The sequence below is a fragment of the Oncorhynchus kisutch genome, unplaced genomic scaffold (genome assembly GCF_002021735.2).
Source record: "Oncorhynchus kisutch isolate 150728-3 unplaced genomic scaffold, Okis_V2 scaffold747, whole genome shotgun sequence".
Lineage (NCBI taxonomy): Eukaryota > Metazoa > Chordata > Actinopteri > Salmoniformes > Salmonidae > Oncorhynchus > Oncorhynchus kisutch.
This window is the reverse complement of record NW_022262692.1, coordinates 23733-50894: the sequence shown is the minus strand read 5'-3', so window position 1 is coordinate 50894 and position 27162 is coordinate 23733. Positions and strand designations below refer to the sequence as shown.

General features: G+C 48.5%; 1 protein-coding gene across 2 annotated transcripts in view; it reads right to left on the bottom strand.

The window, feature by feature from the left end:
* Positions 1 to 10329: 10329 nt before the first annotated feature.
* LOC116361828 (CD82 antigen-like) overlaps positions 10330 to 27162 on the bottom strand; it is a 30186-nt gene continuing 13353 nt past the window's right edge. The window contains exons 3-9 of one of the 2 annotated variants that reach the window (XR_004207653.1): positions 22937 to 23061; positions 20717 to 20791; positions 16325 to 16423; positions 13965 to 14141; positions 13375 to 13458; positions 10893 to 12492; positions 10330 to 10856 (exon numbers count right to left, since the gene is read on the bottom strand). Coding sequence is in view for 1 of the 2 variants with exons in the window: in XM_031816119.1 (XP_031671979.1) it covers positions 12415 to 12492; positions 13375 to 13458; positions 13965 to 14141; positions 16325 to 16423; positions 20717 to 20791; positions 22937 to 23061 (638 nt within the window). In the remaining variant the exon portion in view is untranslated. Of the gene's footprint in view, positions 12493 to 13374; positions 13459 to 13964; positions 14142 to 16324; positions 16424 to 20716; positions 20792 to 22936; positions 23062 to 27162 lie in introns of both variants that reach the window. The other variant, XM_031816119.1, reaches the window with a different exon arrangement.

Genomic DNA, 27162 nt, shown 5'->3' with positions numbered 1-27162 from the left:
TCGTGGGTATGCAATGGGGGGCCCAGCTTGTCTCGTGGGGTATGCAATGGGGGGCCCAGCTTGTCTCGTGGGGTATGCAATGGGGGGCCCAGCTTGTCCTCGTGGGGTATGCAATGGGGGGCCCAGCTTGTCTCGTGGGGTATGCAATGGGGGGCCCAGCTTGTCTCGTGGGGTATGCAATGGGTGTCCCAGCTTGTCGCGTGGGGTATGCAATGGGGGGCCCAGCTTGTCTCGTGGGGTATGCAATGGGGGGCCCAGCTTGTCTCGTGGGGTATGAAATGGGGGGCCCAGCTTGTCTCGTGGGGTATGCAATGGGGGGCCCCAGCTTGTCTCGTGGGGTATGCAATGGGGGCCCAGCTTGTCTCGTGGGGTATGCAATGGGTGGCCCAGCTTGTCTCGTGGGGTATGCAATGGTGGGGGCCCAGCTTGTCTCGTGGGGTATGCAATGGGTGTCCCAGCTTGTCTCGTGGGGGTATGCAATGGGGGGGCCCAGCTTGTCTCGTGGGGTATGCAATGGGGGGCCCAGCTTGTCTCGTGGGGTATGAAATGGGGGGCCCAGCTTGTCTCGTGGGGTATGCAATGGGGGGCCCAGCTTGTCTCGTGGGGTATGAAATGGGGGGCCCAGCTTGTCTCGTGGGGTATGCAATGGGGGGGCCCAGCTTGTCTCTTGGGGTATGCAATGGGGGGCCCAGCTTGTCTCGTGGGGTATGCAATGGGGGGCCCAGCTTGTCTCGTGGGGTATGGCAATGGGGGGCCCAGCTTGTCTCGTGGGGTATGCAATGGGGGGCCCAGCTTGTCTCGTGGGTATGCAATGGGGGGCCCAGCTTGTCTCGTGGGGTATGCAATGGGGGGCCCAGCTTGTCTCGTGGGGTATGCAATGGGGGGCCCAGCTTGTCTCGTGGGGTATGCAATGGGGGGGCCAGCTTGTCTCGTGGGGTATGCAATGGGGGGCCCAGCTTGTCTCGTGGGGTATGAAATGGGGGGCCCAGCTTGTCTCGTGGGGTATGCAATGGGGGGCCCAGCTTGTCTCGTGGGGTATGCAATGGGGGGCCCAGCTTGTCTCGTGGGTATGCAATGGGGGGCCCAGCTGTCTCGTGGGTATGCAATGGGGGGCCCAGCTTGTCTCGTGGGGTATGCAATGGGGGGCCCTGTCTCGTGGGGTATGCAATGGGGGGCCCAGCTTGTCTCGTGGGGTATGCAATGGGGGGCCCAGCTTGTCTCGTGGGGTATGCAATGGGGGCCCAGCTTGTCTCGTGGGGTATGCAATGGGGGGGCCCAGCTTGTCTCGTGGGGTATGCAATGGGGGGCCCAGCTTGTCTCGTGGGGTATGCAATGGGGGGCCCAGCTTGTCTCGTGGGGTATGCAATGGGGGGCCCAGCTTGTCTCGTGGGGTATGCAATGGGGGCCCAGCTTGTCTCGTGGGGTATGCAATGGGGGGCCCAGCTTGTCTCGTGGGGTATTGCAATGGGGGGCCCAGCTTGTCTCGTGGGGTATGCAATGGGGGGCCCAGCTTGTCTCGTGGGGTATGCAATGGGGGGCCCAGCTTGTCTCGTGGGGTATGCAATGGGGGGCCCAGCTTGTCTCGTGGGGTATGCAATGGGGGGCCCAGCTTGTCTCGTGGGGTATGCAATGGGGGGCCCAGCTTGTCTCGTGGGGTATGCAATGGGGGGCCCAGCTTGTCTCGTGGGGTATGCAATGGGGGGCCCAGCTTGTCTCGTGGGGTATGCAATGGGGGGCCCAGCTTGTCTCGTGGGGTATGCAATGGGGGGCCAGCTTGTCTCGTGGGGTATGCAATGGGGGGCCCAGCTTGTCTCGTGGGGTATGCAATGGGGGGCCCAGCTTGTCTCGTGGGGTATGCAATGGGGGGCCCAGCTTGTCTCGTGGGGTATGCAATGGGGGGCCCAGCTTGTCTCGTGGGGTATGCAATGGGGGGCCCAGCTTGTCTCGTGGGGTATGCAATGGGGGGCCCAGCTTGTCTCGTGGGGTATGCAATGGGGGGCCCAGCTTGTCTCGTGGGGTATGCAATGGGGGGCCCAGCTTGTCTCGTGGGGTATGCAATGGGGGGCCCAGCTTGTCTCGTGGGGTATGCAATGGGGGGCCCAGCTTGTCTCGTGGGGTATGCAATGGGGGGCCCAGCTTGTCTCGTGGGGTATGCAATGGGGGGCCCAGCTTGTCTCGTGGGGTATGCAATGGGGGGCCCAGCTTGTCTCGTGGGGTATGCAATGGGGGGCCCAGCTTGTCTCGTGGGGTATGCAATGGGGGGCCCAGCTTGTCTCGTGGGGTATGCAATGGGGGGCCCCAGCTTGTCTCGTGGGGTATGCAATGGGGGGCCCAGCTTGTCTCGTGGGGTATGCAATGGGGGGCCCAGCTTGTCTCGTGGGGTATGCAATGGGGGGCCCAGCTTGTCTCGTGGGGTATGCAATGGGGGGCCCAGCTTGTCTCGTGGGGTATGCAATGGGGGGCCCAGCTTGTCTCGTGGGGTATGCAATGGGGGGCCCAGCTTGTCTCGTGGGGTATGCAATGGGGGGCCCAGCTTGTCTCGTGGGGTATGCAATGGGGGGCCCAGCTTGTCTCGTGGGGTATGCAATGGGGGGCCCAGCTTGTCTCGTGGGGTATGCAATGGGGGGCCCAGCTTGTCTCGTGGGGTATGCAATGGGGGGCCCAGCTTGTCTCGTGGGGTATGCAATGGGGGGCCCAGCTTGTCTCGTGGGGTATGCAATGGGGGGCCCAGCTTGTCTCGTGGGGTATGCAATGGGGGGGCCCAGCTTGTCTCGTGGGGTATGCAATGGGGGGCCCAGCTTGTCTCGTGGGGTATGCAATGGGGGGCCCAGCTTGTCTCGTGGGGTATGCAATGGGGGGCCCAGCTTGTCTCGTGGGGTATGCAATGGGGGGCCCAGCTTGTCTCGTGGGGTATGCAATGGGGGCCCAGCTTGTCTCGTGGGGTATGCAAATGGGGGGCCCAGCTTGTCTCGTGGGGTATGCAATGGGGGGCCCAGCTTGTCTCGTTGGGGTATGCAATGGGGGGCCCAGCTTGTCTCGTGGGGTATGCAATGGGGGGCCCAGCTTGTCTCGTGGGTATGCAATGGGGGGCCCAGCTTGTCTCGTGGGGTATGCAATGGGGGGCCCAGCTTGTCTCGTGGGTATGCAATGGGGGGCCCAGCTTGTCTCGTGGGGTATGCAATGGGGGGCCCAGCTTGTCTCGTGGGGTATGCAATGGGGGGCCCAGCTTGTCTCGTGGGGTATGCAATGGGGGGGCCCAGCTTGTCTCGTGGGGTATGCAATGGGGGGCCCAGCTTGTCTCGTGGGGTATGCAATGGGGGGCCCAGCTTGTCTCGTGGGGTATGCAATGGGGGGCCCAGCTTGTCTCGTGGGGTATGCAATGGGGGGCCCAGCTTGTCTCGTGGGGTAATGCAATGGGGGGCCAGCTTGTCTCGTGGGGGTATGCAATGGGGGGCCCAGCTTGTCTCGTGGTGGTATGCAATGGGGGGCCCAGCTTGTCTCGTGGGGTATGCAATGGGGGGGCCCAGCTTGTCTCGTGGGGTATGCAATGGGGGCCCAGCTTGTCTCGTGGGGGTATGCAATGGGGGGCCCAGCTTGTCTCGTGGGGTATGCAATGGGGGGCCCAGCTTGTCTCGTGGGGTATGCAATGGGGGGCCCAGCTTGTCTCGTGGGGTATGCAATGGGGGGCCCAGCTTGTCTCGTGGGGTATGCAATGGGGGGCCCAGCTTGGTCTCGTGGGGTATGCAATGGGGGGCCCCAGCTTGTCTCGTGGGGTATGCAATGGGGGGCCCAGCTTGTCTCGTGGGTATGCAATGGGGGGCCCAGCTTGTCTCGTGGGGTATGCAATGGGGGGGCCCAGCTTGTCTCGTACTTCGTGGGTATGCAATGGGGGGCCCAGCTTGTCTCGTGGGGTATGCAATGGGGGGCCCAGCTTGTCTCGTGGGGTATGCAATGGGGGGCCCAGCTTGTCTCGTGGGGTATGCAATGGGGGCCAGCTGTCTGGGTATGCAATGGGGCCCAGCTTGTCTCGTGGGGTATGCAATGGGGGGCCCAGCTTGTCTCGTGGGGTATGCAATGGGGGGCCCAGCTGTTTGAATAGACACACGTCAATACCTCTCACAAAGACAAGTAGTCAATGCAGTGAATCTCTCCTCTACTTTGAGCCAGGAGAGATTGACATGCATGTTATTGATGTTAGCTCTCTGAGTACATCTAAGGGCCCAGCTGTGCTGCTCTGTTCTGGGCCAACTGGAATTCGCCCTTGTTCTATTTTTCTATAAAACTAGAGAACTGTAGGACTTGTTTAGTTGATAGTGATGTCAAGAAAGCCGAGCAGCACTTTATTACAGACGGACCTCTTCCCCATCTTAGCTTGGGCCTCCCGAGTGACGCAGCGGTCTAAGGCACTGCATCTCAGTGCATAGTGGCGTCACTACAGACACCCTGGCTGTATCACAACCGGACGTGATTGAGAGTCCCATAGGGAGGCGCACAATTGGCCCAGAGTCGTCCAGGTTAGGGTTTGGCCGGTGTAGGCCATCATTGTAAATAAGAATGTGTTCTTAACTGACTTGCCTAGTTAAATAAAGGTTAAATAATAACATTTTTTAAATTATAATAATCTATGAGCCAGAATGACCTCAATTATCCATAAAATCCCTAGTTTGAAAGTGATTGTTTTTCTAGAAGCTGTTCTGCACCATCTCCCCGAAATTTTCTCCCACGTGGGCCAGCCGCCCAGCAATTAGAGTTCAACCAATGAGCTTCATCCCCTCGCCGTATGAGTGACAGATAGTAATAAGCATTACGATGCATCCCGCAGCAGAGCGAGAGACAGAGCAATGACGCGGGGCACAAATCTAAACACATTTTGCGACCTAGTACGCCATTTTCGGGGACCACCGTTTGGCTCGTGAGCCACTACTTTCACCATCTTTTTAAAAAAGTATACAAATGTACCAGAGAATCTCTTCTATAACCTCAATGTCAACTTGTTGTAACATCGCGTTGCTATTTTCACCTGTATAGATCTATACATCATCTATACATCATGATCATGTTTTCACCTGTATAGATCAGGTATTTAGGATGTTTACAGTTTATTTTGATTGAGAATTGTTTTTTAACAAAAAAGTGAACTGATTCACTCTGACAGCCCCAACACATACAGTATACCATACAAGACATATACTACTATATACTACTAATGGAATGAACTGATTGACAGCCCCAACACATACAGTATACCATACAAGACATATACTACTATATACTAGTAATGGAATGAACTGATTGACAGCCCCAACACATACAGTATACCATACAATACATATACTACCATATACTACTAATGGAATGACCTGATTGACAGCCCCAACACATACAGTATACCATACAAGACATATACTACTATATACTACTAATGGAATGACCTGATTGACAGCCCCAACACATACAGTATACCACACAATACATATACTACCATATACTACTAGAACACAAGCACGTGCTATCCCTCAAACACACAGTGTACATGCACAATGCTCTCACAGACAAGGGGCAACGTCCTCCAACTGACCATCATCAAGGGGCAACGTCCTCCAACTGACCATCATCAAGGGGCAACGTCCTCCAACTGACCATAGAACATCATCAAGGGGCAACGTCCTCCAACTGACCATAGAACATCATCAAGGGGCAACGTCCTCCAACTGATCATCATCAAGGGGCAACGTCCTCCAACTGATCATCATCAAGGGGCAACGTCCTCCAACTGACCATCATCAAGGGGCAACGTCCTCCAACTGACCATCATCAAGGGGCAACGTCCTCCAACTGACCATCATCAAGGGGCAACGTCCTCCAACAGACCATCATCAAGGGGCAACGTCCTCCAACTGACCATCATCAAGGGGCAACGTCCTCCAACTGACCATAGAACATCATCAAGGGGCAACGTCCTCCAACTGACCATCATCAAGGGGCAACGTCCTCCAACTGATCATCATCAAGGGGCAACGTCCTCCAACTGACCATAGAACATCATCAAGGGGCAACGTCCTCCAACTGATCATCATCAAGGGGCAACGTCCTCCAACTGATCATCATCAAGGGGCAACGTCCTCCAACTGACCATCATCAAGGGGCAACGTCCTCCAACTGACCATAGAACATCATCAAGGGGCAACGTCCTCCAACTGACCATCATCAAGGGGCAACGTCCTCCAACTGACCATCATCAAGGGGCAACGTCCTCCAACTCACCATCATCAAGGGGCAATATCCTCCAACTGATCATCATCAAGGGGCAACGTCCTCCAACTGACCATCATCAAGGGGCAACGTCCTCCAACTCACCATCATCAAGGGGCAACGTCCTCCAACTGACCATCATCAAGGGGCAACGTCCTCCAACTGACCATCATCAAGGGGCAACGTCCTCCAACTGACCATCATCAAGGGGCAACGTCCTCCAACTGACCATCATCAAGGGGCAACGTCCTCCAACTGACCATCATCAAGGGGCAACGTCCTCCAACTGATCATCATCAAGGGGCAACGTCCTCCAACTGACCATCATCAAGGGGCAACGTCCTCCAACTGACCATCATCAAGGGGCAACGTCCTCCAACTGATCATCATCAAGGGGCAACGTCCTCCAACTGACCATCATCAAGGGGCAACGTCCTCCAACTGATCATCATCAAGGGGCAACGTCCTCCAACTGATCATCATCAAGGGGCAACGTCCTCCAACTGATCATCATCAAGGGGCAACGTCCTCCAACTGACCATAGAACATCATCAAGGGGCAACGTCCTCCAACTGACCATCATCAAGGGGCAACGTCCTCCAACTGACCATAGAACATCATCAAGGGGCAACGTCCTCCAACTGATCATCATCAATGGGCAACGTCCTCCAACTGATCATCATCAAGGGGCAACGTCCTCCAACTGATCATCATCAAGGGGCAACGTCCTCCAACTGACCATAGAACATCATCAAGGGGCAACGTCCTCCAACTGACCATCATCAAGGGGCAACGTCCTCCAACTGACCATAGAACATCATCAAGGGGCAACGTCCTCCAACAGACCATAGATCATGGAGGAATGCTGGAATGAAGACTCTCAGCCAGTTTGTGATCAGAGTCCTATAGCTCCCCCTACTGGATGAACACTAACAGCTGAGTTTGAGTTTGAGTTTATTTTTATTTTTACAGGGACAGTGCACATTAATCAACATTTCAGTAAAAGTGCCGGTTTTAGCCAACCGGCTAATTTTCAACCGCAGTCCCTGGGCAGGTTATTAAAAACAATTACAATATAGACAATAGCAACATAGAACAAGCAAGACATAGCAACATAGGACAAGCAAGACGTAGCATACAGACAGAGCAACATAGGACAAGCAAGACGTAGCATACAGACAGAGCAGCATAAAACAAAAAGCAGCATGTTCACAAATCTGATTGACCTTTAGCCATGTCTTCAAGCATTTTGTGAAAGTGTGATATGTGGTGCAGTTATGTGTGTCTGATGGCAGTGTATTCCAGACATGGGAAGCTCTCACAGAGAATGCAGATTTACTAAAGGTGCTTTTCCTTAGGGGAACTATACAGTCACCTCTCATGGCAGACCTTGTGGATCTGCTGCCATATGTCTGGGTTTTCTGTTTAACAAAAATATTGAGTGGAGGGGGAGCCAGGCCATTGAGGATCTTGAATACAAGACATGCGTCGGTGTATTGCACAAGATTTTCCCAACTCAAGAGCTGGGAAGGAGACCATCACCATGAGCTGGCACAACGTCTACATTACATATACAGGGGCGTTGGGCCAGGAACTGAGAGGTTGCTGGATCGTTCTGAGCAATGCAGTAAGCCAACTGTTCCCTGGGCGATAAAGACGTGGACGTCGATTAAGGCAGCCCCCCCCCCCCCCACACCTCTCTGATTCAGACGGGTTGGGTTAAATGAGGAAGACACATTTAAGTTGAAGGCATTGAACTGAAATGAGTCTTTCACTTTTAACCCAACCCCCTTCTGTTGGCCAGCAAATGGGAGGGTTTTCAGAGGTTAAATGAAATGTATTCGGTATGCACAAGGGAACCCACACACCTGCAAAGCCCATGACACCTATCTAAAGGTAAGTCTGAATGGGGAAAGGGGAAATACCTAACCTGGGGGGGGGGGGGGGGGACTTCTTCTTCTGGACTCTCTCTGACTGGTGTTCAGCGCATCTTTCCAACATGGAAAGACACTTCTTCTTCTGGACTCTCTCTGACTGGTGTTCAGCGCATCTTTCCAACATGGACACTTCTTCTGGACTCTCTCTGACTGGTGTTCAGCGCATCTTTCCAACATGGACACTTCTTCTTCTGGACTCTCTCTGACTGGTGTTCAGCGCATCTTTCCAACATGGACACTTCTTCTTCTGGACTCTCTCTGACTGGTGTTCAGCGCATCTTTCCAACATGGACACTTCTTCTTCTGGACTCTCTCTGACTGGTGTTCAGCACATCTTTCCAACATGGACACTTCTTCTTCTGGACTCTCTCTGACTGGTGTTCAGCGCATCTTTCCAACATGGACACTTCTTCTGGACTCTCTCTGACTGGTGTTCAGCGCATCTTTCCAACATGGGCACTTCTTCTGGACTCACTCTGACTGGTGTTCAGCGCATCTTTCCAACATGGACACTTCTTCTGGACTCACTCTGACTGGTGTTCAGCGCATCTTTCCAACATGGACACTTCTTCTTCTGGACTCTCTCTGACTGGTGTTCAGCACATCTTTCCAACATGGACACTTCTTCTTCTGGACTCTCTCTGACTGGTGTTCAGCGCATATTTCCAACATGGACACTCCTTCTTCTGGACTCTCTCTGACTGGTGTTCAGCACATCTTTCCAACATGGACACTCCTTCTTCTGGACTCTCTCTGACTGGTGTTCAGCACATCTTTCCAACATGGACACTTCTTCTTCTGGACTCTCTCTGACTGGTGTTCAGCGCATCTTTCCAACATGGACACTTCTTCTTCTGGACTCTCTCTGACTGGTGTTCAGCACATCTTTCCAACATGGACACTTCTTCTTCTGGACTCTCTCTGACTGGTGTTCAGCGCATCTTTCCAACATGGACACTTCTTCTGGACTCTCTCTGACTGGTGTTCAGCGCATCTTTCCAACATGGACACTTCTTCTGGACTCACTCTGACTGGTGTTCAGCGCATCTTTCCAACATGGACACTTCTTCTGGACTCACTCTGACTGGTGTTCAGCGCATCTTTCCAACATGGACACTTCTTCTTCTGGACTCTCTCTGACTGGTGTTCAGCGCATCTTTCCAACATGGACACTTCTTCTGGACTCACTCTGACTGGTGTTCAGCGCATCTTTCCAACATGGACACTTCTTCTTCTGGACTCTCTCTGACTGGTGTTCAGCGCATCTTTCCAACATGGACACTTCTTCTTCTGGACTCTCTCTGACTGGTGTTCAGCGCATCTTTCCAACATGGACACTTCTTCTTCTGGACTCTCTCTGACTGGTGTTCAGCGCATCTTTCCATCCAACATGGACACTTCTTCTTCTGGACTCTCTCTGACTGGTGTTCAGCGCATCTTTCCAACATGGACACTCCTTCTTCTGGACTCTCTCTGACTGGTGTTCAGCGCATCTTTCCAACTTGGACACTTCTTCTGGACTCACTCTGACTGGTGTTCAGCGCATCTTTCCAACATGGACACTTCTTCTTCTGGACTCTCTCTGACTGGTGTTCAGCGCATCTTTCCAACATGGACACTTCTTCTTCTGGACTCTCTCTGACTGGTGTTCAGCGCATCTTTCCAACATGGACACTTCTTCTTCTGGACTCTCTCCGACTGGTGTTCAGCGCATCTTTCCATCCAACATGGACACTTCTTCTTCTGGACTCTCTCTGACTGGTGTTCAGCGCATCTTTCCAACATGGACACTTCTTCTGGACTCACTCTGACTGGTGTTCAGCGCATCTTTCCATCCAACATGGACACTTCTTCTTCTGGACTCTCTCTGACTGGTGTTCAGCGCATCTTTAACCATTAAAACACTGGGGACTTCTACTAGTCTCCTCTTCCTGTTTGCTGTGTGTGTGTGTGGTGATAACGTGTGAATTGTATCCCTGTCTCTTACTGGTTCTCTCTAACTGGATAGTTGAACCTATATCTGAACCGCCACTTATTTTGGCGACCACCACATGGTATATGCTCTTTTTTCAGGGGGAAATAGCGTGCTACATGTTTCTCAGATTTGATTCTCTGGAGAAAATTGACAGACACACATAAGTCAGTCTTATTCAATGTTTATTGACCAAATCAAAACAGAGTCAATGGGGTGAGTATACGTCGACTGATCAAGCTAGTAGACAGAAGTTCAAGTTCTAAATTAATAGTCCTACCGGTAAAAAAAGAAAATGACTCCAAGGTCAAAGGTTATCAAAAGAAGAAAAGCCTAAATATAAAACAAAAACCTTAATTCAAAGTTTAATAATATACATGAATTTAAATCGGAATGATTTACTGTACATAAAGAATTTCTGGTCCAAAATGGATATTTTCTCAAGAACAAAATGGACGTTTTTCCTCTTAAAAAAACAAAAACAAAAAACAGAACCCAGCTTCTGTTATTTAAATTTGCTCTTCACTCACAGAAAAAGGTCACATAACAATTTTTTTTTGTTGATCAGGGTTAAAACAAAATGGTTCATTTCTTAACGAAACACAGTATGTTTGTCTTCTGAAGGAAAATGAGATATTTACGTGAAAGCCGTCATCACAAAAAAAAGATGAAAATGCTTCAGAGTAACTCACAACCTGAAAAGATGAAAATGCTTCAGAGTAACTCACAACCCGAAAAGATGCCACAATCAACATAAACTTCATAACAAAGTATTCTGTTTGTCATCAAAAGATAATTGTAAACGGAGACTTTCTTTGCCACTGTGGGATAATTAAGAGCGCAACCCCTTTTAAGAGCAGTCATTCACTAGATTCAGCAGAGGGATGATTTGTTTCTTGAGCGGATGGTCAAGGAGCCGGAACACAAATCATTTGTAGACTGAAAATTGACCTCAAGAAGACCAAATAGATATAATATTTATCTTAAACTTGTTCATTTCAAAGCTTGTTTAGATTTGTATACAGTCAGATATATCCCTCTGTTACGCGTGGGAATACTATAGAACAGATTTACATATATATATCTAGCTAAGAAAACGTAAGGCAGCAAATAATATCCCCTGTGGGCCACCAGTTGGGGAAGCCCCCCCCTACGGGCCAAGACCCCCCCCCCCTCCCCTACTTTAAAGTAGCAGAATCTTGGTCCTCTTCAGTATCTCATTATTCCTATTTACTTTAAACAAAATGATCAAGAAAAATATCAAAACTGCACAAAAAATGAAAAATACATCGAAAAACAACAAAAACATCACAAAGAAACCGCAGATTCAGAGGCTCACGAAATACCAAACTAAATTATATACAAGGTACTATAACAAACAAAAATGCATAACTCCTCAAGACACTGAAGAACAGAAAATTAAAAATATAAACGTTGTTTATTTTCCAGGAGTCCAATAACCCGAACTCTTCGTCTTCTAGTCAGGTCAACTCAATAAACGACCGTTAACCGAACTTGAGATCGGCGAACGCAACTCACATTTTCACAAATCTCCTAATTAAATTCTCCAATTGAAAATCTCATATTTTTACATTTTCAAAACATGATTAGTTACCCATCTATATCTGAAGTTAGGATTGGACCCTATGAGAGCTGACAAACAACGCCGATCATGATAGTTACCCATCTACATCTGAAGTTAGGATTGGACCCTATGAGAGCTGACAAACAACGCCGATCATGATAGTTACCCATCTATATCTGAAGTTAGGATTGGACCCTATGAGAGCTGACAAACAACGCCGATCATGATCGATTCCTGATGATAAAATGGATCTTTCCCCAGAAGTCAAGTATGTGGTAGACTGCATCTGCCGAGGGTACGAGACGACCCTCCATCTCTTTCTACATCCTCGTCTTCTCTGTCCTCTCTCCACTCTTCCTGTCCTCACTTTCTCCACATCTCTCTTTCCTGTTTGTCTCTGTGACCCGGTCTGCTCTCGTCTTCCTCTCTAATCCATAACTACAGTCTCTAAAGTGCTCCGATGGAAACTGGACAGAGAGAAAAGACAAGTGCCCCCCCCCCCAAAAATACAAAAAAACAAAAACAAATTAAACAAAAGAAATGAAAGCAAATAAACATCTGCACAGTGTGTGTGTGTGTGTGTGTGTGTGTGTGTGTGTGTGTGTGTGTGTGTGTGTGTGTGTGTGTGTGTGTGTGTGTGTGTGTCATAGCATCCCCCGTCATCATCTTCAGTACTTTGGCACTTTGGTGTAATCCTCAGTGTGTATGCTCTTACACAGCCCTATGGACAGGATCATACCCAGGAGCTGTGGAAAGCAGAGGGTAGAGGTCAGAGGTTAGAGGTCAGGTTAACAGTATCACTATATCTAAAGCCTCTCAGGACGGTTCTCTCAATAGCTGTGACCAATGTACGCTCCTGTAGCAGGAAGTGTCTACATACATTGAAAAACAAGAGCTGCTGTCTTGGAAGTCACGTGGATTAAGTCAGAGGTCAGAAGCTGTTTCTGACAGGCATTTATTCCTCTTAATGATAAACATCTGTCTGGCTGAGAGAGACCTGCCTGACCGATATGATAACAATCTGTCTGGCTGAGAGAGACCTGCCTGACCGATATGATAACAATCTGTCTGGCTGAGAGAGACCTGCCTGACCGATTCTATAGAATGTATATGTTGTTCTGGTCCAGTAGAATGTATATGTTGTTCTGGTCCAGTAGAATGTATATGTTGTTCTGGTCCAGTAGAATGTATATGTTGTTCTGGTCCAGTAGAATGTATATGTTGTTCTGGTCCAGTAGAATGTATATGTTGTTCTGGTCCTGTAGAATGTTGTTCTGGTCCTGTAGAATGTTGTTCTGGTCCTATAGAATGTTGTTCTGGTCCTATAGAATGTTGTTCTGGTCCTATAGAATGTTGTTCTGGTCCTATAGAATGTTGTTCTGGTCCTATAGAATGTTGTTCTGGTCCTATAGAATGTTGTTCTGGTCCTATAGAATGTTGTTCTGGTCCTATAGAATGTTGTTCTGGTCCTATAGAATGTTGTTCTGGTTCTATAGAATGTTGTTCTGGTTCTATAGAATGTTGTTCTGGTCCTATAGAATGTTGTTCTGGTCCTATAGAATGTTGTTCTGGTTCTATAGAATGTATATGTTGTTCTGGTTCTATAGAATGTACATGTTGTTCTTTACCTCGATGACAGCCACTCCCAGGCAGACCCCCAGGATCACTCCAACGTTGGCAAACAGCCAGCTCTCTACACTGGAGTTACAGCCCTGAGGGACAGACAGACAGACAAAGAGAGAGAGAGAGCGACAGACAGAGACAGAGACAGAGACGACACAGACAGAGACGACACAGACAGAGACACAGACAAGAGACGACACAGACAGAGACACAGACAGAGACGACACAGACAGAGACACAGACAGAGACGACACAGACAGAGACACAGACAGAGACGACACAGACAGAGACACAGACAGAGACGACACAGACAGAGACACAGACAGAGACACAGACACAGACACAGACGAGACACAGACACAGACACAGACGAGACACATATTAAACACAGTCCAATATATTAACAGATGAGGGTGGTGTTGAGTGATGTTCATGTTGTATCTCAGTGATGGAGTCAAACATTGTGACCATATTTCAATGGACCAGACTTCCATGGAGTACTGATACACGTGTAGCACAATGACAAGCCTCTAATGTAGGAGTGTTCTCTCAATCAATCAACCAATCAATCAACTAATATATGAAGAGGTCTTACCCTGTCGTAGACGGGCCAATCATTTGACTGTGCCTCACAGAAACCACTGTCGGAGGAGGAGTTACCCTCAACCAGAGACACGTTCTGACAGGAACACGGGAACAACAGCTGGGAACTGTTCACTACGACAGCATTACCATGCCAGTCCATATGACCACTCCATCCACAACACTCCATCTGGAGAGAGAGGGGGATGGACGGAGGGAAGGAGAGAGAGAGGGGGGGGATGGATGGAGGGAAGGAGAGAGAGAGGGGGGGATGGACGGAGGGAAGGAGAGAGAGAGGGGGATGGACGGAGGGAAGGAGAGAGAGAGGGGGATGGACGGAGGGAAGGAGAGAGAGAGGGGGATGGACGGAAGGAAGGAGAGAGAGAGAGGGATGGACGGAGGGAAGGAGAGAGAGAGAGGGGGATGGACGGAGGGAAGGAGAGAGAGAGAGGGGGATGGACGGAGGGAAGGAGAGAGAGAGAGGGGATGGACGGAGGGAAGGAGAAGGGGGGGATGGACGGAGGGAAGGAGAGAGAGAGGGGGGGGTGGACGGAGGGAAGGAGAGAGAGAGGGGGGGGTGGACGGAGGGAAGGAGAGAGAGAGGGGGGGATGGACGGAGGGAAGGAGAGAGAGGGGGGGATGGACGGAGGGAAGGAGAGAGAGGGGGGGATGGACGGAGGGAAGGAGAGAGAGGGGGGGATGGACGGAGGGAAGGAGAGAGAGAGGGGGGGATGGACGGAGGGAAGGAGAGAGAGAGGGGGGGATGGACGGAGGGAAGGAGAGAGAGAGGGGGGGATGGACAGAGGGAAGGAGAGAGAGAGAGGGGGATGGACGGAGGGAAGGAGAGAGAGAGAGGGGGATGGACGGAGGGAAGGAGAGAGAGAGGGGGATGGACAAAGGGAAGGAGAGAGGGGGATGGACGGAGGGAAGGAGAGAGAGGGGGATGGACAGAGGGAAGGAGAGAGAGAGAGAGGGGGATGGACAGAGGGAAGGAGAGAGAGAGAGAGGGGGATGGACGGAGGGAAGGAGAGAGAGAGAGGGGGATGGACGGAGGGAAGGAGAGAGAGAGAGGGGGATGACGGAGGGAAGGAGAGAGAGAGAGGGGGATGACGGAGGGAAGGAGAGAGAGAGAGAGGGGGATGGACGGAGGGAAGGAGAGAGAGAGAGAGAGAGGGATGGACAGAGGGAAGGAGAGAGAGAGAGGGGGATGGACGGAGGGAAGGAGAGGGGATGAGAAAGAGAAGGGGGAGGGAGAGAGAGCAAAAGGGGAGACATAGACAAAGAGAGAGTGATGAGAGAGCGAGAGAGGGGGGGAGAGAGAGCGAGAGAGGGGGGGAGAGAGAGCAAGAGAGGGGAAGGGAGAGGTAGAGAGAAAGAGAGAAAGTGGGAGAGGAGAGTCATTAAAAGGTAGACAATAAGAGAGGAAACATGTCCAGAGAGAGAATGAGCGGGGAACCCCAAGAAGTCCAGTCGTTTTCAGATAGATCACCGCTGACTAGCAACCCTATACTGTAAGTATTGTTTTACAATGAAGTTAGGACAATGTTGAAGCTGCTGAAGGCGTTTACAAGGAGCTGAGAGGTGGAGTTTTCTCCACTTCCTTTTTTGAAATCACTTTTCCAGACAGACGGAGCTTTAAGAGCGTAAAGGCCTTAGTGTCCATTTCTAACAGCTGTGGTTTGGCTCCACTGAACAATACCTTTCTAACAGCTGTGGTTTGGCTCCACTGAACAATCCCTTTCTAACCGCTGTGGTTTGGCTCCACTGAACAATCCATTTCTAACAGCTGTGGTTTGGCTCCACTGAACAATACCTTTCTAACAGCTGTGGTTTGGCTCCACTGAACAATCCCTTTCTAACCGCTGTGGTTTGGCTCCACTGAACAATCCATTTCTAACCGCTGTGGTTTGGCTCCACTGAACAATCCATTTCTAACCGCTGTGGTTTGGCTCCACTGAACAATCCATTTCTAACAGCTGTGGTTTGGCTCCACTGAACAATCCATTTCTAACAGCTGTGGTTTGGCTCCACTGAACAATCCATTTCGATGTCTTTTATGACGTGTGTCAAATGACAAGTCTAATTTCTGTACAGAGAGCCTTGTACCAGCCTCACACCCTAGACTCTCACTACCAGCCTCACACCCTAGCCTCACACCCTAGCCTCACACCCTAGCCTCACACCCTAGCCTCACACCCTAGCCTCCTTACATCAGACGGTTTGTTTCACTTCACTAACTGACAGTTCTTTTCAATTGGTTAAGATTCATTGTGTTTTAATACATTTTACCCCCCCCCCCCCCCCTCCCCCCCTCGTAGTTCAAAATGGTTAGAGTTAAGGGAAGATGATCCTAGATCTGTGCTCTCCTCTCACCGTCCTCTGTATGTAATCCCAGGCCTGCTCGGTGGTGCTGTTCTTCCCAGGGTAGTTGCTCAGGATCTGGGTCACGATGTTGGACATCTCCTTATTTAGCTGAGACAGACACAGAGACAGACACAGAGACAGACACAGAGACAGACACAGAGACAGACACAGAGACAGACACAGAGACCGACACAGAGACCGACACAGAGACCGACACAGAGACCGACACAGAGACCGACACAGAGACCGACACAGAGACCGACACAGAGACAGACACAGAGACCGACACAGAGACCGACACAGAGACCGACACAGAGACCGACACAGAGACAGACACAGAGACAGACACAGAGACAGACACAGAGACAGACACAGAGACAGACACAGAGACAGACACAGAGACAGACACAGAGACAGACACAGAGAGAGAGAAACAGAGACAGACACAGAGACAGACACAGAGATAGACGAGAAAGAGAGATGGGGGGAAACCAGTCAGTAAACCAGTCATTCAATGAGTCAAATCAGACAGCCAGTGTTGGTTTCTAAACTACTCTAAAAGTTTCTAAACACAAACACAAAACCTGGAGAGAAAATACAATGCCCAGAACTAGAGATACAAATCAGTTGAATAAATCTGAGTAAATTCCTGTAGAAAAATATCACTGACTATTGAAAACTAGCATTGTTTTGTAATGTGTAGATGTTACTGCTCCCACTCATCTCTGACCCCCCCCCCCTCATCTCTGACCCCCCCCACTCATATCTGACCCCCCCCACTCATCTCTGACCCCCCCCACTCATATCTGACCCCTCCTTTTAACAAGGGTGTATAGGGCTCCAGTCTATCACTATATAGGGAATAGGGCTCTGGTCTATAGTAGTACCACTATATAGGGAATAGGGCTCTGGTCTATAGTAGTACCACTATATAGGGAATAGGGCTCTGGTCTATAGTAGTACCACTATATAGGGAATAGGGCTCTGGTCTATAGTAGTACCACTATATAGGGAATAGGGCTCTGGTCTATAATAGTACCACTATATAGGGAATAGGGCTCTGGTCTATAGTAGTACCACTATATAGAGAATAGGGCACTGGTCTATAGTAGTATCACTATATAGGGAATAGGGCACTGGTCTATAGTAGTACCACTATATAGGGAATAGGGCTCTGGTCTATAGTAGTACCACTATATAGGGAATAGGGCTCTGGTCTATAGTAGTACCACTATATAGGGAATAGGGCTCTTTCAGGTGTGTGTCGTTAAAGAGCAGAACGACAGGAAGTTGAAACGAGTTTTGTTTTGAACCTTTATTGAACCAGGAAGTCTCATTGAGGTCAGAAGGGAGACCTGGCATGTCTTCCTGTGGTGAGACATGTGCTCTCTCAATGAGCCTTTCCAACATTCCTCGCTTCCCATCTCCTCACTTCCTATATCCTCACCTCCTTCTCAACCGTAGGCCCAGCGACAGGCCCAGCGACAGGCCCAGCGACAGGCCCAGCGTGGTTAGCTACATGATTTGGAACATGTCTGTTGTGTTGAAATGCTTAGTTATAGTGAACAGAGTTTTACTGAGAAATCAGATACTGTTTAAAGTACTGAAGCAGCAACATGTCCAGTCTTGTCCATCTGGCAGAGAGGCTGCAGCCGCCGGCTGGTAGCTGAAAAATAACTGAAGCTGGAGACGCACATCTGGAGAGGCCTCAGTGTGGCGGTAGGGAGAGGCCTCAGTGTGGCGGTAGGGAGAGGCCTCAGTGTGGCGGTAGGGAGAGGCCTCAGTGTGGCGGTAGGGAGAGGCCTCAGTGTGGCGGTAGGGAGAGGCCTCAGTGTGGTGGTAGGGGAGGATCATATCTCCCTTCCTACCTACCTAAATCACTGAAGCTGGAGACGCACATCTCCCTCACTAACTTTAAGCATCGGCTGTCAGAGCAGCTCACAGATCACTGTACCTGTACACAGCCCATCTGTAAAAGAGCCCATCCAACTACCTCATCCCCATACTGTTATTATATATATTTATTTTGGTCCTTTGCACCCCAGTATCTCTACTTGCACATTCATCTTCTGCACATCTATCACTCCAGTGTTTAATTGCTAAATTGTAATTACTGTGCCACTTTGGCCTAGTTATTGCCTTACCTCATTACCACACACTGTATATAGACCTTTCTATTGTGTTATTGACTGTATGTTTGTTTATTCCATGTGTAACTCTGTTGTTGTTTGTGTTGAACTGCTTTGCTTTATCTTGGCCAGGTTGCAATTGTAAATGAGAACTTGTTCTCACCTGGCCTGGCATCCTCCTCCCTAAGTAGTGCACTATAGAGGGAAGAGGGTGCCATTTGGGACTCAAACAATATTTGAGTCCGAGAGGTGGATTTCAGCTTTACGGCTTTACCTAGTCAGATGTTTCCCTTCAGGTCCACTGGGAGAGACAGGCAGTGTGTGTGTGTGTGTGTGTGTGTGTGTGTGTGTGTTGTTGAGGTGGCTGAACCAAGCCAAACTATCCTATCCAGCCAGGATGGGTTCTGTTCCATTACAAGTCTATATCTTCTGCTACAATCTGCTAGGTCATTCCAAACCAGCTAGAAAGTTATAGAAGGTGTGTGTGTGTGTGTGTGTGTGTGCATGTTTCTCCAATTATCCACATCTGTGTTCACACATCTCTCCAGCTGGTGTGAGTGTGTTCCTACGAGCAGCAGTCACCCTCTCTCTGACCCCTCTCCTCACCGACATACACACCTCTCTCTCTGACCCCTCTACTTACTTCCTCTCACTGACAGACACACACCTGACCAGGCTTTCCTCTGGTCCTCCTGGGGCCTCTGGGGCCAAGGCCTCCTTAAACAATAATCACCACCACTACACTAGTGCCTAGTTCCATATGTGTTATTTCATGTTGATGTCTTCCCTATTATTCTACATGTATATGTTGTTCTGGTCCAGTAGAACGTTGTTCTGGTCCTATAGAATGTATATGTTGTTCTGGTCCTATAGAATGTTGTTCGTTCTGGTCCTATAGAATGTTCATTCTGGTCCTATAGAATGTTGTTCTGGTCCTATAGAATGTTGTTCTGGTCCTATAGAATGTTGTTCTGGTCCTATAGAATGTTGTTCTGGTCCTATAGAATGTTGTTCTGGTCCTATAGAATGCACATGTTGTGCTGGTCCTATAGAATGTTGTTCTGGTCCCATAGAATGTTGTGCTGGTCCTATAGAATGTTGTTCTGGTCCCATAGAATGTTGTGCTGGTCCTATAGAATGTTGTTCTGGTCCTATAGAATGTTGTTCTGGTCCTATAGAATGTTGTTCTGGTCCTATAGAATGTTGTTCTGGTCCTATAGAATGTTGTTCTGGTCCTATAGAATGTTGTTCTGGTCCTATAGAATGTTGTTCTGGTCCTGTAGAATGTTGTTCTGGTTCTATAGAATGTTGTTCTGGTCCTATAGAATGTTGTTCTGGTCCTATAGAATGTTGTTCTGGTCCTATAGAATGTTGTTCTGGTCCTATAGAATGTTGTTCTGGTCCTGTAGAATGTTGTTCTGGTCCTGTAGAATGTTGTTCTGGTCCTGTAGAATGTTGTTCTGGTCCTGTAGAATGTATAGGTTGTTGTGGTCCTATAGAATGTTGTTCTAGTCCTATAGAATGTATATGTTGTTCTGGTCCTATAGAATGGTATTCTGGCCCTATAGAATGCATATGTTATTCTGGCCCTATAGAATGCATATGTTGTTCTGGTCCAGTAGAATGTATATGTTATTCTGGCCCTATAGAATGCATATGTTATTCTGGTCCTATAGAATGCATATGTTATTCTGGCCCTATAGAATGCATATGTTGTTCTGGTCCAGTAGAATGTATATGTTATTCTGGCCCTATAGAATGCATATGTTATTCTGGTCCTATAGAATGCATATGTTATTCTGGTCCTATAGAATGTATATGTTATTCTGGCCCTATAGAATGCATTAACACAGCTTTTGGTAGCGCGTTCTGACTGAAAGTAATAAGGTGTAATCGGTCTCAGAACAAGGTGTTGTCTCAAGGGTGAAGGGTGAGTCATTTTCTAGAGAACAGGTTGTGTTCAGGCGGGTTCAACATTCTGGAATGTTAAGGTACACAGACACACAGTGTAGAACAGACATGTAGTCTAGTGGTTCAGAGCACTGGCAGTTCAGAGCTTTGGGCCAGTAACCAAAATATTGCTCGTTCGAATCCCCGAGCTGACTAATTGGGAAAAATCTGCCAATGTGCCCTTGAGCAAGGCACTTAATTGCTCCTGTAAGTCACAGTGGATAAGTGTGTGTGCTAAATTACAAAATGACATACTTTTCTGACATTTCTCTTTCCTGAACTCGACCAACAACAGGTGTAAACAGGAAGTGACATCACTCACCAGGTCCTTCTGGAAGTAGATGAGTACACCGGCTGCCACCTGACCAATCAGAATCAGCAGCAGGCAGGTGAAGTACTGGGGAGGAAGAGAGGATCATGGGATATATGAGATGACATCACCGTGGCAACAGTCCATCATAACAATGCATAAACACATCCACCCAATCACCAGACATCATGCCCTGCAGCATCGTTCAGACAGCAACATGCCTTCAAATAGAAATGCATTATGTATTGACTAGGATGTGAACTTCCACATCATCTCCTAGATGCTGCTACAATATCCAACTGGAACAGCCACGGGGCTTTGTGTTGCTACAATATCCAACTGGAACAGCCACGGGGCTTTGTGTTGCTACAATATCCAACTGGAACAGCCACAAGGCTTTCTGTTGCTATAATATCCAACTGGAACAGCCACGGGGCTTTGTGTTGCTACAATATCCAACTGGAACAGCCACGGGGCTTTGTGTTGCTACAATATCCAACTGGAACAGCCACGGGGCTTTGTGTTGCTACAATATCCAACTGGAACAGCCACGGGGCTTTGTGTTGCTACAATATCCAACTGGAACAGCCACAAGGCTTTGTGTTGCTATAATATCCAACTGGAACAGCCACAAGGCTTTGTGAGTGACTCCTCCCTGTACAGTAGCAGTAGTTTGTAATGCATTCACACTAGCATACACTGAGTGGACAAAACATTAGGAACATCTTCATAATATTGAGTTGCGCCCCCTTTTTGTCCTCATAACAGCCTCAACTTGTCAGAGTGTGGACTCTACAAGGTGTTGAAAGCCTTCCACAGGGTCTCTACAAGGTGTGGAAAGCCTTCCACAGGGACTCTACAAGGTGTTGAAAGCCTTCCACAGGGACTCTACAAGGTGTTGAAAGCCTTCCACAGGGACTCTACAAGGTGTTGAAAGCCTTCCACAGGGACTCTACAAGGTGTTGAAAGCCTTCCACAGGGACTCTACAAGGTGTTGAAAGCCTTCCACAGGGACTCTACAAGGTGTTGAAAGCCTTCCACAGGGACTCTACAAGGTGTGGAAAGCCTTCCACAGGGACTCTACAAGGTGTGGAAAGCCTTCCACAGGGACTCTACAAGGTGTGGAAAGCCTTCCACAGGGACTCTACAAGGTGTTGAAAGCCTTCCACAGGGACTCTACAAGGTGTTGAAAGCCTTCCACAGGGACTCTACAAGGTGTTGAAAGCCTTCCACAGGGACTCTACAAGGTGTTGAAAGCCTTCCACAGGGACTCTACAAGGTGTCGAAAGCCTTCCACAGGGACTCTACAAGGTGTCGAAAGCCTTCCACAGGGACTCTACAAGGTGTCGAAAGCCTTCCACAGGGACTCTACAAGGTGTTGAAAGCCTTCCACAGGGTCTCTACAAGGTGTTGAAAGCCTTCCACAGGGACTCTACAAGGTGTTGAAAGCCTTCCACAGGGTCTCTACAAGGTGTTGAAAGCCTTCCACAGGGATGCTGGTCCATGTTGACTCCAATGCTTCCCACAGTTGTGTCCAGTTGGCTGGATGTCCTTTGGGTGGTGGACCGTTCTTGATACACACAGGGAAACTGTTGAGAGTGAAAAACCCAGCATCGTTGCAGTTCTTGACACACTCAAACTGGTGCACCAGGTACCTACTACCGTACCCCGTTCAAAGGAACTTATATATGTTGTCTTGCCCATTCACCTTCTGAATGGCACACATACACAATCCATGTCTCAAGGATTAAAAAGACCTTTAACCAGTCTCCTCCCTTCATCTACACTGATTTGAAGTGGATGTAACAAGTGACATCAATAAGGGATCATAGCTTTAACCTGGATTCACCTGGTCAGTCTATGTCATGGAAAGAGCAGGTGTTCCTAATGTTTTGTACACTCAGTGTAGATTTTGGAGATGCCAGCAATGTTTTAAAGATGGTTTTGACTTTAGATTCGTGCACCACTGATTGGTAGTCAGACCAGGCAGGCCTGTGTGCCTGTGTGTGTGTGTGTGAGTGCCTGTGTGTGTGTGTGCCTGTGCCTGTGCCTGTGTGTGTGTGTGTGTGTGTGTGTGTGCGTGCCTGTATGTGTGTGTGTGCCTGTGTGTGTGTGTGCCTGTGTGTGTGTGTGTGCCTGTGTGTGTGTGGCTGTGTGCCTGTGTGTGTGTGGCTGTGTGCCTGTGTGTGTGTGCCTGTGTGTGCCTGCCTGTGCCTGTGTGTGTGTGCTCACCAGGCCCAGCAGACAGCGGATCTCGTAGATAGCCCCCAGGCAACCCAGGAAGCCCATCAACATGGAGAGACCACCGACACCTATCAGGATGTAGGAAGCTATCTTCAGCGCTGTGGAGGACTCTTCTGTAGAGAGAAACAAAGCAACACTCTCAGGTTAGCACATTAGCATCGCTATGGTAAAAACCATATATAGGCTAGCATTTTAGCATACCTACAGTACACTATGGGGGACTCCTCTGTAGAGGTGGGAACAAGCAGACTCGTTAGCATATCTGCTATTAACGTATATAGGTTAGCAGTATTTAAGCAGTCTGATATAGGCTATGCACAGGCTAGCATGTTAGCATCGCTATGGTAAAAACCATATATAGGCTAGCATTTTAGCATACCTACAGTACACTATGGGGGACTCCTCTGTAGAGGTGGGAACAAGCAGACTCGTTAGCATATCTGCTATTAACGTATATAGGTTAGCAGTATTTAAGCAGTCTGATATAGGCTATGCACAGGCTAGCATGTTAGCATCGCTATGGTAAAAACCATATATAGGCTAGCATTTTAGCATACCTACAGTACACTATGGGGGACTCCTCTGTAGAGGTGGGAACAAGCAGACTCGTTAGCATATCTGCTGTTAACACATATTAGGTTAGCAGTTTAGCAATAGACTACTGTGCAGGCTTGTATTTAAGCAGTCTGATGTAGGCGATACACAGGCTAGCATGTTGTCAACTGTCAGAGCAGCTCACAGATTACTGCACCTGTACATAGCCCACCTAAAATTTAGCCCAAACAACTACCTCTTTCCCAACTGTATTTAATTTTTATTTATTTATTTATTTTGCTCCTTTGCACCCCATTATTTTTTTATTTCTACTTTGCACATTCTTCCATTGCAAAACTACCATTCCAGTATTTTACTTGCTATATTGTATTTACTTTGCCATCATGGCCTTTTTTTGCCTTTACCTCCCTTCTCACCTCATTTGCTCACATTGTATATAGACTTGTTTATACTGCATTATTGACTGTATGTTTGTTTTTACTCCATGTGTAACTCTGTGTCGTTTTATCTGTCGAACTGCTTTGCTTTATCTTGGCCAGGTCGCAATTGTAAATGAGAACTTGTTCTCAACTTGCCTACCTGGTTAAATAAAGGTAAAATAAATAAATAAATAAATAAATGTTAGCACACCTACTACACAGTGACAGGCATTTTAGCGTCGCTATGGTAAAAACCATATATAGGCTAGCATGTTAGCACACCTGCTACACAGTGACAGGCATTTTAGCATCGCTATGGTAAAAACCATATATAGGCTAGCATGTTAGCACACCTACTACACAGTGACAGGCATTTTACCCTAACCCATTCACCCCTTAGCAGACACTATGTTCTGCCTCACGTCTGACAGGTAGACAGACAGACAGTAGAATATAACAGACATCTTCCTATAAGGCAACTCATGCCCACGAAACCAAAAGGAGACCTGATCTCAAACCATCTCTGGCTTCTATAACATATCTGTTCATGGAAACAGGTCTGGGAATTCTGGCTTCTATAACATATCTGTTCATGGAAACAGGTCTGGGAATTCTGGCTTCTATAAGAAAGAGAAGCCAGAGAGAGATTAGGTCTGCATTTCAAAATGGCACCCTTTTCCCTATGTAGGCACTACTTTGGACCAAAAAAGTCCACAAAAAAAAAAGTTTAATATTGTGCACTATATAGGGAACAGGGTGCAATTTGGGACATAGATTTTGTCTGGCTACAGGAGGAATGATATATGTTACTCTGAGGACACTGTTCTCAGTGTGTGTGTGTGTGTCACTGCCAAACATTCTGAGGCTTCCAAAGGAAAAGAGATGTTTCTGTGGACCACTCCGGAGGTCTGGAACCAAAAAGTGTGCCATCACGGAGGCCCAAACATTCTGCAAAGCTCAGAAACCCACCACTGAGACACAGAGAGAACGGACAGTTCAACCTCATCTCAAGTATTTCGTTTAGGAGACGTCATCCTTGGAGACAGAGACGAGCTCCTGAGATCCCCCAGAGGTTTTCACTATAATGGCAGAAACATCTGGCACGCCGTGCAAATCAAAGTGTTTTTTTGTCAGCGCAGTGTCAGCGCAGTGTCAGCGCAGTGTCAGCGTAGTGTCAGCGCAGTGTAGTGAAATGCTTATGCAAGATGTGAAACATGGCCAAATGTATATAGGTCATAGCGACAAAGCGAACTAAATAGACAGGAAAAACAGCATGCTATTTAATACTGTGATGAAATAGCTGTGGTTGGTTGGCGCTATACTCTAGCGTGTGACCAATGTGGAATACAGGATCCTATTTAATACTGTGATGAAATAGCTGTGGTTGGTTGGCGCTATACTCTAGCGTGTGACCAATGTGGAATACAGGATCCTATTTAATACTGTGATGAAATAGCTGTGGTTGGTTGGCGCTATACTCTAGCGTGTGACCAATGTGGAATACAGGATCCTATTTAATACTGTGATGAAATAGCTGTGGTTGGTTGGCGCTATACTCTAGCATGTGACCAATGTGGAATACAGGAAGTTCAATAATGCCATTGCTGGCTAATTTCTTCTTCTTCGTGGGATGACTGTGGCAATATTACTGAAGGAATATGTCAACCGCTGGATGGGAACCCTCATTCCCAGCAAAAGCAGTTTAACCAGACATGTCTCTGATTATTAGAGACAGACCCTGCAGCACATCACAGATCCCTCTCCTCATTACCGTTACTCTAACGTTGGAACGGCTAGGAGAACAGATCCCTCTCCTCATTACCATTACTCTAACGTTGGAACATCTAGAGAACAGATCCCTCTCCTCATTACCGTTACTCTAACATTGGAACATCTAGAGAACAGATCCCTCTCCTCATTACCGTTACTCTAACGTTGGAACACCTAGAGAACAGATCCCTCTCCTCATTACCGTTACTCTAATGTTGGAACGGCTAGGAGAACAGATCCCTCTCCTCATTACCATTACTCTAACGTTGGAACATCTAGAGAACAGATCCCTCTCCTCATTACCGTTACTCTAACGTTGGAACATCTAGAGAACAGATCCCTCTCCTCATTACCGTTACTCTAACGTTGGAACATCTAGGAGAACAGATCCCTCTCCTCTAACGTTGGAACGGCTAGAGAACAGATCTCTCTCCTCTAACGTTGGAACATCTAGAGAACAGATCCCTCTCCTCTAACGTTGGAACATCTAGGAGAACAGATCCCTCTCCTCTAACGTTGGAATGGCTAGAGAACAGATCTCTCCTCTAACGTTGGAACATCTAGGAGAACAGATCCCTCTCCTCTAACGTTGGAATGGCTAGAGAACAGATCTCTCCTCTAACGTTGGAACGGCTAGAGAACAGATCCCTCTCCTCTAACGTTGGAACGGCTAGAGAACAGATCCCTCTCCTCTAACGTTGGAACGGCTAGAGAACAGATCCCTCTCCTCTAACGTTGGAACGGCTAGAGAACAGATCCCTCTCCTCATTGCCGTTACTCTAACGTTGGAACATCTAGGAGAACAGATCCCTCTCCTCTAACGTTGGAACGGCTAGAGAACAGATCCCTCTCCTCTAACGTTGGAACATCTAGAGAACAGATCCCTCTCCTCTAACGTTGGAACGGCTAGAGAACAGATCCCTCTCCTCTAACGTTGGAACGGCTAGAGAACAGATCCCTCTCCTCTAACGTTGGAACGGCTAGAGAACAGATCCCTCTCCTCTAACGTTGGAACATCTAGAGAACAGATCCCTCTCCTCTAACGTTGGAACATCTAGAGAACAGATCCCTCTCCTCTAACGTTGGAACATCTAGAGAACAGATCCCTCTCTCCTCTAACGTTGGAACATCTAGAGAACAGATCCCTCTCTCTAACGTTGGAACATCTAGAGAACAGATCCCTCTCCTCTAACGTTGGAACATCTAGAGAACAGATCCCTCTCCTCATTACCGTTACTCTAACGTTGGAACAACTAGAGAACAGATCCCTCTCCTCTAACATTGGAACATCTAGAGAACAGATCCCTCTCCTCATTACCGTTACTCTAACGTTGGAACATCTAGAGAACAGATCCCTCTCCTCTAACATTGGAACATCTAGAGAACAGATCCCTCTCCTCATTACCGTTACTCTAACGTTGGAACATCTAGAGAACAGATCCCTCTCCTCATTACCGTTACTCTAATGTT